This window comes from Gopherus flavomarginatus, chromosome 24 (assembly GCF_025201925.1).
Source record: "Gopherus flavomarginatus isolate rGopFla2 chromosome 24, rGopFla2.mat.asm, whole genome shotgun sequence".
Classification (NCBI taxonomy): domain Eukaryota; kingdom Metazoa; phylum Chordata; order Testudines; family Testudinidae; genus Gopherus; species Gopherus flavomarginatus.
In genome coordinates this window covers 13,385,369-13,400,304 of record NC_066640.1, presented here as the reverse complement: position 1 = coordinate 13,400,304, position 14,936 = coordinate 13,385,369, and the positions used below count along the sequence as shown (strand labels likewise).

The following is a 14,936-nucleotide window of genomic DNA, read 5'->3' as shown; positions in this document are numbered from 1 at the left end:
ACCAGCCGGTGCCCTCCCCTGCCCCGCCCAGCTCCCCCACAGAGCCCCGCACCCCTTCACACACAAAGGCCCAACCCACTTGCACAGATCTGGAAACTGACAAAGCCGATTGCATTTAGCATCTTGTCCCGCTGGGGGGAAAAGTCTCCCCAGGTTCCTCTGCCTGTTTCCTCAGGGCTTCGATCCCGGACTGTGGGGACAGCCCCTTAAAATCCCTCCTGTTCTGCGGGCTGAGGTCAGGGCTCCACCGCTGAGGTCACAGTGATAGAGATTTCGAGAGGACAGAGCTTTACTTCTGAGGGGCAGGTGGAGAGTGAAAACCAGAACGTGTTGGCGAAATGAACCTGGGGGGCAGGGCAGGGACCTCAGAAGAAGAACGGACGCTGATCAGCCCGGGGGACTGGCAAGGAAGGACCCAGGCACCGGGAGTGGAAATGCTGCAACCCTCAGCAAATCTCCAGCTTCGCTATTTCCAAGCCGAAGAGGCTTAGCAGGGGCCAGGCGACTCCAGGCCTCCTGGGGTTCGTCCAACCACACGGCTGCTTTGGGGTGACCCTCTGGAAAGGCAGTCGGGTCACCGCCACTTTCTAGTGCTCTGGGGCCTTATGGGAACAGCTCGCCAGGCCATTGGTCTCAGGATTTCTGATGCCAAAGGGTGAGTCACTGGCACACGACGGGGAGTGCTCGGAGCTCAAACCTGCCCGCCTGCCATGGCTACCTGTGGGAAACCCTATCTGCCAGCTGCCTTTGTGGCAGGACATCTGGTGCCAGTAGCCAGCTTTATAAGGTGGAGACTGGGCACCCACCACTGCTGTCTCTAAGGGACAGTTACTCTAAGGGGCTCTCTAGGTGCTTTATCCACAGTGATTGTTTAAATGTGAGGCTCACCCCCCGTGTACAGCTGGGGAAAGAGAGGCACGGAGGGGGAAGGGACATGCCCAAGGCCACCCAGAGAATCTTTGGCAGAGCTGGGACTAGAACCCTGGAGTCCTGCTGTGTGGGCGGGTGCCCTCAGCTAGGTTGGAAGTGGTATGCACCATCAGTCCCTGTGCCTCCCTCCCCGGGGCAGGCCGCCATGCCTCGCCCGTGCCAGGCTCAGCCCCCACCTGCGGGCAGGCAGCGTCACTCCCAATCCCTGAGAAGGGGGACAGGCTGCTGGTAGCAGGGTGGCCCGGGCAGGCCCCCAGCGGGGAGCCCTGGTGCACTCGAGTTTGGCCCCACTGCCCCACGCCAGAGGGCTGGCGGGGCCCAAACTTAAGAGGGCAGCGTGGCCGTCAGTGCCGCTGCTCCTCCACATCAAGGGAACACACCGGGCCCGGCAGCCTAAACGCTTGGCTTGGCCAGAGACACCATGAGCGCAGCTGAGCTGGCAGTGCAGACATCAGCGATGGGTGGGGAGGGGAAAACTTCCTGGAGCAAAGACTACGGGCCAGATCCGCAGCTACCGGGGCTGCTGGCTGCAATTGATTTATACCAGCTGAGACTCTAGCCTTTGGGAGGTCATCTAGTCCAACCCCCTGCTCAAAGCAGGACCAAGCCCCAGAGAGATTTTTGCCCCAAGATCCCTTCCCTCCCCTCCAAGTCCATGTGGAGTGGGTAAAACCCCAGGCCCCTCTTCCCCGAGACAGCCCCCTCTTGGTGCCTGGGCTTTGGTTCATCCATGCATCCCCATACACATCCCTCCCTCCCTCATTCCTTCTGCATATACACCCATCCATCCCTATACGTACCCATCCCTCCACCCACCCAGCTATTCCCAACGATTTCCCTTTCGTTCAGTGTCATGTTCCAGGTACACCCAGAGCAAGTGGTGTCTTCTCCCCCTCCCCTATCTCTGTGCAGCACGGGGGCCTTTGTGGGTGTGTGCGGGGGAGGGGGACACGCGAGGTGTGTCGCGATGGGGAACCAATGAAAAAAAGCCAAGCCAGTCTGCAGACACAGCGATGTGCCCGATGCTGGAGTTTCATTCCCCCTCGCCCCTGCCAAAGAGAACAGACAGACCAACCGACCGACCCTGAGCGAGGGCTGAAGGGGTTTGTTTTTCAGAGCCGGAGTTTCAAAAACGGCCACCCAGGTGGAGGCAGGGGGCAAATCCCGTGCAAGCATGTGCCCAGCCCATGGGCACCCAGGCCCACGGGGACCCCTCTCACATGGGGCACCTGGGACCCGCTCTGGGGTCCCGCAGGCTGGATTTCCACCTACTGTGCCCTTCGAACACCCTGTTTGCTCCCCATGCTCAGGTGGGTGAGAATTGAGCGTGAGCCCACAGTGCCCTGGGAGATGGAGCCCTCTATCCACACGGCAGGGACGCCACGGGCACGCCACATCTGTCTTACGCTGCTCAGTTCTCTCAGCCCCGATGGAGATCGTAGCGCCAGGGATGACAACTCGCCACTCCCTGGCTGCACTACACTGGCCCTGGCCCTGGCCCTGCACTTCTATGCCCTTTTGTAAGGGGAACTTTGCACCCAACCGCTGGGGAACAAGCAGCACTAGCCAACGATAACAGAGCCCCTGGCATCACCAAGATATAGCCCAGCCCAGGAGGATGGAAGCCGGTGGGCGCTGAGGGGCTGCTGGCAGTTTGGGTCTGCAATAGCAAGACAAGGCAAAGAGGGACCCTTTTGCCCAGCACTACGCCGGTATCCTTGCTGCTGTCAGTCCACGGAGCCCCCCCCAGCCACAGGAAAGCGAATCGGCGCCTGTTCTGCTCTCTGTGTTGCTGGCGGAGATCTGACGGTGGCCTGTCATGATAGTGCCAGGGCAGGGAGAGCACAGATGGCTCCTCTTACTGTGCAACAACTGGAGTGTGTCGGGGCCCCGAGACAGCAAAGCGTATAAGCACATGCTGCAGTGACTTGATGACTAGGGGTCTGGATACAGGCAATGCTGAAAGCTTGATTCAATGCACTGGTCGGGAGTCCACAGGCCCAGAGAGGATAAATCTGGTACTCTGTGGGGTAGTTTGCAGAGCATCATCTTGGTTGCAATTGGGCTTTGAAGTGCTTTAGTGCTCAGTAGCACGAAGGGGCAATCTGGACTCATCCGTGAGGTTTCTAGAGGACCCAAAGGCTTGCAAATGAGTCCCTGGGGAAATATCCTAAGCTGAATTCCCTCTGAGTCAGGAGGGAGCAAGAGATGTTTATATTGAAAAACTGAGATCCTAAGTTTGGCAACTGGAGTCCTTTTAAATCGAGCTGATGGAAAACCAAGACATAAAATTGGTGGACAATGTTTAGAAATTTTTTTCTCCCTTTTTTTTGGTCAAAAATCTCAAAATTTGAAAAGTTTCAGCCAGTCAGTTGGAAAAACAGGAGGGAAAAAAGGCAAATTTGTAGGAATCTGTCAATTGCTGAAAATTTGACAAAAGTGAACTTTCAGCCATATTTGTCCCCATTTTTTCCTCAAAATTGAGATTAAATTTTCCATTAAAATTTAAAAGCTGGACAAGATATTTTTGCTGAAATTGAAAATTTCAGCTTCCTGCAAAGTTGGTTGAAAAATGGAACTAAGCAATTGGCAAACATTGTACTGTGTTCTCTCTTGGGTCAAAAATTTTGACCAAATTTCATGGGAAAGTTTTGGAATTTTGACATGAAATTTTATCACGTCAAATTTTGACATAATTTTGGGGGGGTGAAATTTGATGATAAAATTTGAAACCACAAGAATTTTTTCTCTCATTTTCTCAACACAATTTAAAAAAAAACTGTCAAAATTTTAATCTTTTTCATCCACATTTTGGAATGTTGAAAACGTTAATCAGCTCGTTTTCACTCCTGCCCCAGTCCGTGTCTTCCCATCCCCTTCACTCCCCCAACCTCACGGCCTGGAAACTCCGGAGGGTACCAAATATGAAGCAGGTAAAGGCGTTGGACTTACTGATGGATGGCTTGGAGGAACTTACGCTGGTGTTTCCGAACTTTGGCATGGTCAATCTTCTTCACCAGCTTGGTGTGTTTGTAGATGAGCCAAGTTTCCCTGAGTACGTTGGCAGCAGCATTTTTCACCTGGGGGAAAACAGGAATAATTATGGTAGTCAATAGGCTGAGTAGATTGGGCATTGATCATGTTTTGAGCCAACTTGCAGGGAGAAATTCACCCTGGGCAGGGAGGTTAACACACAGCCTAGATGCCACATAAAACTCCCTTCAGCCCCACCCCTGGGAATCCCAGAATCCTGTGATTCCCAGGGCTGAATTTCTCCCCCCTCCCCCCCAAAACGCGATGGCTGGGGTTTGCGGGGTGCAGGGAGATTGGGGCAGTGGGGGAAGGAACAGGAGTGGGGAGCGGGAGAGATTTCTTACCCGCTTCGTTAACTGTGTGTCCATCATAAAATTGTGCACGTGTTTTTCAGCTTTGGTGAGTTCCAGCTTCCGGGCCACCACAGCGACAACCAGGGCCGTACACCCAGCGCCCTGGGACCGAAATAAGCAGGGGCACGGGTAAGGGAAAGCAGAACTCGGGCTACCAGGAGAGAGGCTGCTAGAACCAGTGTGAGGCAGATGTTTGCCTGCAAGGGAGCTAGAGCTGAGGAGAAGAGGTGCCAGCACCCAACTAGATTTTTCATAGGGGCTCCGGGTGGTGATCACACTGAAACCCGAAAAGTTTGCAGGGACGCTGTAACATGCCATGGGAGCCTGCATTGTTCATGGCTGCAGGGAGTGAGCAATAGGGTATTTCACCCTCACTAGGAGAACATGTCTCTTCATCTCTTTCTAGTGGCTTGTCTTTCTAAGAGGATAAGAGCCTACTACAGCTGCCAGCTAAAGGAGTCACCTGTTTAGCTCAAGCCACAGAGGTATATGCTTTTTTCGTGCTGTAGACTGCAGGTTCAAACTCCAAGCAGGGGTGGTTAGAAAAGCAGAAATATGGCCTCTATGTCTGCAGAGCTGGTTTTCGACTCAGTTCTCTCTATGCAGTCGGGATGCCCCCTGGCCAACAGCCCTCCCCAGGCCCCCTTGGGCTTACCATGATTCCAGTGAGCAGGCACACCCCCTTCCCGCAATAAGTGTGCGGCACCATGTCGCCATAGCCGATGGAGAGAAATGTGATTGAAATTAACCACATCGCTCCCAGGAAATTGCTGGTCACTTCCTGTTTGTCGTGATACCTGCCGAGGGGCAATAAAACACAGGTCAAGCGTTATCCATTCCCTCCTCCCCCGGCACCAGTGCCAATGCACACCCCGACACGAGCATTTCAGAGTCGCTCATCAGATCTTAATCCAACACGGGCCACAGCTTGGGGCTGTCACAGGGCTCTGCATCAGGCCAAGAGGGCTTCCGTCCAACTGCAAAATACCAGGCCAGAGTATCTGCTCTGCGACAACACTGCAACTCCTTATTTGAACTGGCAGCTCCCTCAGGGCAGGGGCTGGCCACTGCTTTGGCTCCGTGCAGCGCCTAGCGTAACAGGGCTCCTCCTCCTAGCTGGTCCTTAGGCACGACCGTAACAAACACTGTTTATAAGAATAAAGCTAGTGATGTAAAAGTAGTGTACATGGGAGCGGAGCCCGGCTCATAATCCCCACCTGCTGAGATTTATAGTTCTTGCACTGCCCAGGCTCTGCACAGAGGGCTGGCTCCTAGCCGCCCAGACTCCAGGCTGGCGGGGGTTTCCCGGTGGAGCTAAGGAGGGGTGTGTCCATCAGGCTGCGATCTGAACTAGGGACCCCCTGGCACGCCCTCTCTGTGCGTGTTCCTGCCTGGCTCACACCTGCTATGATCTGAGCAGGGCTGCTTCACCACCGTGTGGTTCCCTCTGCTGTCTCTGCAGGCAATGGGGTGAGAACTCTGAGTCTAATCGCTGTGATTGTCCAGGGAGCCAAAGGAGCGAGGGCTCTGATCTCATGGGCAGTCCATGAGATACAGGCACCTGCTGCCTTTACATAGCCCAGCCTACAGCCTTTGCCGAAGTGTTTCACAAACACAAATGAATCCATCCTCCCCAACCCTGTGGGACAGGAGTGTGTTAGGAGCCCCATGTTGGACAAGGAAACTGAGGCACAGAGAGGTAATTTACCCTGGGCAGCAGGTCAGGACAGTGACTCTTCTGTTGGCAATTCCTCCTGTGCTGGCCCCTCTGCTCAGAGGTTAATTTCACCCTCAGTGACTTGTCCAGATGAAATTGGTGACAGAACAGCGTCCTCCTGGCTCCCAGCCCAGTGCTTTGGCCGCTCGGCCTTGCCTCTCTTTCCACACAGTTACATGGTGACTGCTGGACATCGCAGCACCAGTGAATCAGGGCTTCGCATCGGAATCCCCTGCTTCAAGCCTGTGAATGGGGTTCAAAATTCCACCCGGGGCTGCGGGGGCCCCCTCCCCTGGTCTCAGAGCCATGTGCGCTGTCAGATTTCAGAGGTCTCAGCTGAGGGGAGACGGAATCTGTTTAAAAACCTGGAGCCTCTTTGAAAAGAGAAACATCTGCAGCCATCACATCATGTCAAGGGGGAGGCATTTTGCCAAGAAACCTCCACCGGGACCTGGAATGGGAAAGGCGAGCCAGGGACGTTGGCTGGAGATATACAGGGTTTTCCTGTCTGGCCTTGGCACCTGCATGGGATCGGGGTGTGAACTAGCTGCTAGTGGTCTGGGCAGCTGACCTAGCAGCCCAGAGAGTCCTCACAGGTCACTGACACCGCACTCTGCATCGCTCCTCCCCACTGCTTGCCTCTCTTGGCATGTGTCCTGCTCCTGGACAGAGAAAAGCCAGGAGCTTCTCCAACAGAATTCTGCTGTTGTCTAGCCTGCCACTGGCTTTGGTGCTGGACTGATCTAAGGACTAGGGTGACCTAAGGACTTTTTCTTGCTCCTGGGGAGGGGCAAGGGAATCGCAGGTCTGTGAAGGGTGCAGATCCCGGGAGCCGGACTCCCCAGTGGCTATGTCAGCAGCACACAGTGGAATGAAAGCGGCTGGCAAAGGCCAGTGGACAATGCTCCCATGCACGGGAATGATCTGCTGGAGAAGGTGACGCCCCAACCCCTGACACAAGGGGAGCGTACTGGGAGACCGGATGGGGGTGGGCGCCCTTCTTACAGCCCCCATTGGCCTGGACCAGTGAACCTGCAGACGGGGCTGGTAAACAAACCGTCCTGGCCAGACAGGGGCTTTGCCTGAACAAGCGGCGGCCCTAGTTTGAGAACCACTGAATTCAACTACATTTATGCCCCCTGTAAGGCCCCTTTAGACCCCCAGGCAGGTATAAAGGGGCCTTGGTCTCAATCTCCGAACTGCTCAGGTAAGATCAAGGCCTTAGCCTTGCGTATAGGGGTGAATTCCCCCATAAGCACAGCAGATGGGGAAGAATCTCTTTCCCCTCTTCATCTGCAGGGTACTAGTCTCTCTGCAATTTAACATAGCAAGGCCAAAATCACTCCTGGAACCTGCCCTTTTACCTTGCAGGGGAGTCTGCCAGAGGCTACTGCTCAGACATGGACACCAGGAGAGTGACCAGCCGTGTTCGCTCAGCCAGACTGCACTGCAGCACCCGGGGGTGGCTGACTCGTTGGATGAAGATAAATGGCAACTCAGAGCATCAGTTTACAGACCCGCCCCGCCCCGCCCCGCCATGACCATGTGGGGATCACATTGGGAACAAGAGATCTACACAGTGACTGCACAGTGGAACAATCCATCGAGGTGTGGGGGAGGAGGGGGGGAAGCCGGGTGTGTTGGAAATCAACCTGACAACGTGTGCAGAACACAGATGTGGCATGTAAGTGAGATGCCAGGCACATGTATGACACAGCTGGCCAACCACATGCCTCTGTCGTAGGGGACATTCTATTCCAGCATTCGCAGAGGGGGGAGAAACTCGCACCTGACACAACCTCTTAGGGGTTTAGCCGTGACATTTTGCGGATGGGTCTGAACCAGGGACAACAGAAATCTGCAGAGGGGGGAGAGCAAAACATCTGAAAGGTGGTATGAAGGTGAAGAAAAGTGCTTCGCGTATTACCTGTGCCCTCTGTGAAGTTCAGTAGAGAATTAAGTCTCCCAAGGACCTTGAGGGATCAATGAATAATAATTTGGCCTTTCTGCATCTTTTCTCCAAGGATCTCAAAGCACGTGAAATTAATTTCACCTCACAACAGCCCCAGCAGGTAGGCAACATCCCCTGTGTTACAGGTGGGGAAACTGAGGCACACAGGCGGGGAAGCCTGGATCAAAGAGTGAGTTGATGGCAAAGCCGGGAATAGAACCCAGCAGTCCTCAAACTCTAGCCAATCAAAAGGGTCAGATACTGAGTCAGCCAATCCACACAAACCAGTTAAAGCTACAGAATTGTGTAGACCTACCTAGTTAAGTTTGTAATCAGGTCACCCATCACCGTGGTATCTGGGTACCTGAGGTCTCAGGAGAACATGCTCTTGTACATAATTTCCTGAGATCCTTGCTTCTGGAGGGAAATGTCACAAGAAGTGACCATTGCTGGCAGGATTGGCGCTCTTTGCGTCCCAGCAGGAAGCGTAAAGGCAGTGCAAAACCCAGGGGTGGCTCTAGATATTTTGCCACCTCAAGCATGACAGGCAGGCTGCCTTCGGCGGGTTGCCTGCGGGAGGTCCCTGGTCCCGCAGATTCGGCAGCATGCCTGCGGGAGGTCTGCCGAAGCCGCGGGACCAGCGGATCCTCCGCAGGCAGGCCACCGAAGGCAGCCTGCCTGCTGCCCTTGCGGTGACCGGCAGAGCGCCCCCCATGGCTTGCCGCCCCAGGCACACGCTTGGTGTGCTGGTCCCTGGAGCCGCCCCTGGCAAAACCAAACATTTCAGACCCACGCGGAGAAAGCAGAAACCATGTTCAAGTTTGGACAAAGATTCCGAACTCTGGCTTCTCCTCACTTCACCATCTGAGAGCCACCCACTCGGTATCCAAAGGCTACGAGCCAGCCCTGAGAGGACAGCTACTTTCCAGCCACGGCTGATTTGCTTGGGTTTAAACTAACCATCTAGAGATATAAAGTGCTTTGTGAGCCACCAGGTCAAAGCTCTGCAGCGGAGGTGCAAGAAAACCTCTCCCCACTGATTTCTGTTGCCCTTGGCTCACTAGTCCTCAACTGACTTCCATGAGTCACTTTTGCCGGGGCTGATGTCTTTGGGTCGCAATCATTTTTGCCAAAGCTGGAACTGGAGTGGTGGGGGTGAGAATGGACAGTGGGGTGAAATTCACTCCTGTGCAGAGAGCCAGCACAAGACGTAGACATGACTTAAGCCCTGTTTTTTAGGGCTTACGTAGGACTTAAGTGGTTCATGGGACTCACACAGGCTTCTGCACCAGGCTGAATTTCATCCGTAGTGAAATAAACGTCTTCCCATTTTTGGCTACTTGAGCCTTGTATAGAATCATAGAATCTCAGGGTTGGAAGGGACCTCGGGGTCATCGAGTCCGTCCAACCTCCTGCTCAAAGCAGGACTAACCCCCAACTAAATCATCCCGTGTAGAGGAGCCAGTGACCAGAAATAGCACCGGGGACTGGCAGGGTGGCTTTCTCCACCTCAGCAGGGCTCTGAAGGCTCCCTCCTGCCCATCTTGATCCACCTCACTCCTCCGAAATGTATCTCAGCACTGAGACACAATTCCAGGGGCGGTGTTCTTTTGAAACCAGCATCTAATAACTTAACACCAAATGCTTCTGTCTGAGATGTCCGCCCTGCCCAGAAACCCTGAGTGCACAATTTCACCGGGAAGAAAAAAGTGAACCCAGAAAAAGAAGGAAAAAAAAACACCACAGGGCTCCCAAGGGAAAAAAGAGGCCGGGCCGGGGTGGTAAAAACCCAATCCAAAATAACTGGCACTGAGCAGTGTTGCAAATCTTGCCAGACTTGTCAAAGTTCTGCAGCAGGGCTCCAGAGGCATGCAGGGGAGGGGAAAGGAGAGAAAAGAAGAGAATGTAAAACTCAAAGCAAAAATAAAGGACCAAGAATGACAGAGAGAAAGAGAGAGCCCCAAACCAGTCAGAAATCAGATTCAAGCAACAGGAGACTTGGAATTTAGGATTGCTGCATTCCTCAGACAGACCCCCGCTGCCTCATTCAGATCCCTACAGTCAGACATGCCCCGGCCTTCCCAGCCCCTGCCCCACCCCCTTTCATGCATTTGCTCTCAAAAGGGGGGTTTGCAGAAAGGGTTGAGTGAACCTTTGAAAGTTTGGCTTGGAACCTCAGTGGGAAAGGACCTGCAGCAGGGAAGCACTATGGGAAAAATACTGCTCATCTGTTGGTGGAAAGGAGATGATGTGGTGAAACATTATGGGTAAAAAAAATAATCTTGGTGTAATAGGTTGGTCTTCTGTAGGTGCCGGGATGGAGGAATGGATGCAGCAGAAGCTGGAATGAAGACGCTGAGCTGTTAACTTCACCCCCATCCCCTCTCTCCCCGGCTGGCTAACTTGGTGACAGTGGACTGGGGCTAAGTTAAGGACCTTACGTTCTTTAAAAAGAATAATACCTGAGCTGAACCCCGCTAAAGACAGCTGCTGAAGGAAGCAGCCATTGTGAGAGGGCATTACATGACAGCGTTTGCTATGGGGAAAAATTCAGGTCTGGCCGGAGGTTGGCCAAAGTCTAGGTACCACTTAAGTCCTGCTTACACCCCTTGGCACAACTGGGAATTAAGCGGTGCCCAGGCCTCATGCTGAGCCTCTGCCCAGAGACAAAGGTCACTCTTGTGGGGCAAAGGATTCCAGAAGTGCCCGCTCACTGACTGGGTTTGAATGTGACTCAGTTTCTAAGGGGCCCCCTGCACTACGCACAGCAGGTGAAAACCTGGCCTCAAAGCAGAATCTTCCTCCATCTCTGCCTTTCACCTTCCCTCTAGCTCTCATTTTCCTCTTGAATGCAGGGATCGCTCCTGGGACTCTTTTAGCGCATTTGACTTGCGTTGCTAAAGATGGAGAAATGCTGAGCAGCAAAAAACACCCGAAGCTGCAAGAAAGACCTTCGGAGACATTTTAGCCAAACCCTCATTCATTCTGTAAATAACGAGGAGTGAATGTTTCCTTTCCAGCTGCTGTTGATTGTCTTGATTATTTTCCAGGTTTTATTGCTGCATCCACATAGTAAGAAATGGAACCACCTGTGGCTTGATTCATTTTGCTTTATGGAAACCACAGCCGCAGCCTGTGAACCATAGCCTGAGCGCCATGTAATATATTGGCACCATGTGAATGATTTGTAATGAATCATTTATGCAACAAATTTTACCTTTTTTTTTTGGTTCCCTTCCATTTATGACTCAATGGGAGAGGGTGAGATTCTGACCCGTGTTCATCGTTCGTAAATTTCATCCATGGATCAGGGAGAATGCTTCAGCGAGTCACCTGGTATCCTCTCTGGCCTGTGATTAGACACCTTGTGACACTGACCTACACTTCCCGCCTTGACAGATCTCCAGGGAATTGTTCAATGAATTGTTCACCGGTGCAGAATGTTACCACCTTGTATTGGGAGCCCTGTACACCCCTCCTTTGCCTTAGGGCAGTAATTTTCCACCTTCTTTCATTCGCGGCAGACCCTCTAAAACATTTCAAAGGGAGGGGCAGACCCCTTTGGAAATCTTAGACATGGTCTGCAGACCCCCAGGGGTGCACAGACCACAGGTTGAAAACCACTGCCCCAGGGTAAAGGACAGCACAAGAGATGGATTAATGGTAAACTGAGCCCCTTGTTGGGAATTCACTCTTGGCTAATATTCTGCCTTAATATTCCATTTCACGAGGATCCGGGCTAGTAAAGTCAAAGAGGTCAGACTTTTGTGGAAGGCAAATACCAAAAAGGCATAGCTCAAAATTTGCTTTGGAATCTAAGCAAGAATTTTTGTTCACTAATTTCCTCAGCTCTAATTATTCATGGACATTTCTCTGGAGCCCATCACGCTAATATTGAGCCTGGACGTGAGGAGCTAGGCAGGGGGTATTGATGATCTTCAGATTCAATCACTATTGGTGTGCGCGAGGGGAATGTTAGGAATCTGTCAGTAGGATAAATGCCCCGTTATATTTTGGTGCATAATAACCACACAAAGGTTGGTGGAGTAATTGACTATTTACGCAGCACCGTAAGTGTGCATGGAGACTTAAAGGGGAGAAACTGAGGCAGAGAGAGTGAGAGAGAGGAAGTGACTTGCCCTCCGGGTCATATGGCAGGCCAGGGCCAGAGCTGAAAATAGAATCCAGCCGTCCTGGCTCCCATTCCCCTGCTCTAACTGCTATACTGCGCTGCCGCCCTGCCCACTCACTAAAAAGCTGTGTCCTACATGCAATGCACTAAATTCAGCTTCCCTTCGGCACCCGGGTGCAGCCCAAGCTAACCTTACACAACGTTACAAGAGAGGCAGCTGACAAGCAGGGCCAGGAGAGGCGAGGCAGTGGGACGCTGCTTCTCTGACATGGTGGAACTTGACACTGAGCTGCCTCCAAGCGGGGCTCAACAGAGAAAAAGTTGCTCCATTCTCTGCCGTGCTTGCTCCTGTCTTCCTCAGGGCCTTTTCCGAAGAGCTGCCAGCCTGTCCCTAGTGAGTAATATAGTTTAGAGACAAGCTGCCCAGAGAATCACCTGCATCTTATTTCCAGAATCTGGAATCCCTGGGATCCAGCTCTTCTAGAACCAATTGGGTCCGGCTCTTCTAGAACCTCTTGAATCCAGAATCCGGAACCTTGCCCATCCAGATTTTCTAGAATGCCATCTTTGCAGAATTTGGAACCTTTCTGAACTTCGATCTTCCACTTAGTGATGCTGGAGAGGGATTGCCCGAGGGAAGAGAAAGACAAAAACAGAGGCTGCAGGGGGGTAGAGAAAGGGGTGAAATGGGACAGGGAAGAGGAGGACGGCAGAAACAGAAGGGATACAGCAGAGGACAGAGAGGACAACTAGAAGGATTTCCCAGTGGTGGGAACGAGGTGATTTTTCACCCAAGTTGAACTAGTTCTGTCTGTTTGATAGAAAAAAACCCAAATGAAATTTTGGGGTGAGTGCCCCCGGTTTTCCCAGGGTCCTGCTGGTGAGAGCATCACCTGGAGCAGCTGTTCACACGCTGGGCTGTTCGAAGCAGTAGGGGAGCAGGGTCATTATTTCGCTAATGATTGGTTTAATGGCCTTTTGGCCAGGGAGGCCGGGTGGCTCAGTGCGCCTTGCAGCATGGCAGGGCTTTGAGGTTTCCTCTAGGATGCCAGGTCAAATCCAGCTGAATAGCAGTGAGGAGGAACAGCTTCTGGATGGTGGTTGATACACATCCAGGTGGAAGATGGTTGGGACTCAGTCCAGTTCCCTGTGGACAGGCAGCCCTGACTGGCATCAATTAGCCACTTGGTTGGTTGCCTTGGCCCAGAACCCAAGAGCCATGGAGACAACTCCCCTCTGGGTCAGGGCTGAGATGCAGCGGCAGGGCAACGTGGATGGGTCTCTCTCTGCCAAAGCTGGCTGCGCTCTGCTCCGGTCTCCAGGGCTGTCACAGCAGGAGTTTCCACTGGCCCCAAACTTGCTTTTTAGAGGCATGGGATAGTGGAGCAGTGCTGAAAACCCCTACTTTCTGGAAGGGAACCCCAGGATCTGGGAGCCTCCTCAAGGCCTGAGTGGTGCTCACACCTCACTGCTGCTGCTCCTCACTGACAAATGACACCAGGCTAATAACCAGGCACCAATAGCCATTTCGCCTCCCCCATGAGCACAGCTGCTGCAGCTGATGGCAGCGCCCTGCGCTGACCCCACCCCTACCCTGCAGTCTCTGTGCTGGCCCCCCTGCGTGGCCAGCTCCAGCGGGACAGGGTTGAGGGAAGGAATTCTCCACCTCGCACTGGCCCCTTGTTGGTTTCTTTTATCCTGCAAAAAGCATTTTAAATCCAACTGAGCGGCTGGTGAGAGGGGCCAGACTGGAATCCTTCAGGGCCGGGGTCCTCTGCCAAGGTGGCACAGCATGGGTGACTGGAGGGCAGAGCTCCCCTATGCTGCACCATGCTGGTAATCAGCCTCACTTCCATGGGGCGAGAAGGGAGTTCAGTCTGTGGGTCTTCTGGTCCCTGGCCTCAGTGCCAACCCAGGGTTCTCTCACTTTTCTTAGAGAAAAACCTCATCCTGCCCGCTGAGCTCTGACAACTCATCACATCTGACCGAGCAGTGAAATGCAGCTCAGCAGAGAGGCTGGTGCAGACTGGCCTTCAGAACTTCTGGGCTCTATCCCTGGCACTGCCATTGACTCCCTGCCTCGTTTTGTGCCTCAGTTGCCCCATGAGGATGATGCTCGCCACTTGTTTCCCAGGCTGGGATTGTGAGGAGTCACCCAGAAGCGTCTGGAAAACACATTGAGCTCCCTCAATGAAAGGCACTAGAGAAAGGAACTGGATTGTTGTATAGACGTGGGATTCTCCACACTGGGCGTCATCTAGATTTTTGCAGTCCGGGCTGGAACCAAACACAGCAACCAAGAATCCCCATCGCAAATCAGAGCCGATGCAAAGCTCAGAGGAGCTGGGGAAATACCAGCCTCAGAAGGTCCAGAATGGCAATGACTTCCCTGGAGAAAGTCCTGTGTTTGTACCTGGCTGTCCCCAGAGTGGGGAGGGTGCAGGAGTCTGTGGTCCTGCTGTATATATCGCAGCGATTCCTGCACCGGAAAGGGGAGTGGGCCGTTGGACCCAGGGCTACCCCCAGCGTCTACACCAGGGGCGAGGTCAGCGCTCAGGGGGATGCCATTTTTCACGCCCCTGACCGACGTTTTAACTGTAGACCAGGCCACAGAGAGGGGCTAGCCCCATGGAGGGGACCTGGGCAAGATGCCTGCTTCCCTTGTGACTGGCTCTGATGAGAATTGGCAGCCCAGCCCCGGCCCTTAGAGCCCTGTTGGTCCCGGTGCCTGGAGTTTGGCTCCATCTGAGCCAGTGGGCAGATCTTGGCCCTGTGGGGATGCTGCAGTTCCGATCCTAGGGGTACGGCTCTACAGAGTGT

General features: G+C 53.4%; 1 protein-coding gene across 3 annotated transcripts in view; it reads right to left on the bottom strand.

The window, feature by feature from the left end:
* KCNN1 (potassium calcium-activated channel subfamily N member 1) overlaps positions 1 to 14,936 on the bottom strand; it is a 49,537-nt gene that overhangs the window by 6,382 nt on the left and 28,219 nt on the right. For 2 of the 3 annotated variants that reach the window (XM_050934336.1, XM_050934339.1), the window contains exons 5-7: positions 4,972 to 5,113; positions 4,308 to 4,418; positions 3,883 to 4,010 (exon numbers count right to left, since the gene is read on the bottom strand). In XM_050934336.1, the coding sequence (XP_050790293.1) occupies positions 3,883 to 4,010; positions 4,308 to 4,418; positions 4,972 to 5,113 (381 nt within the window). The remainder of the gene's footprint in view (positions 1 to 3,882; positions 4,011 to 4,307; positions 4,419 to 4,971; positions 5,114 to 14,936) is intronic. The other variant, XM_050934338.1, reaches the window with a different exon arrangement.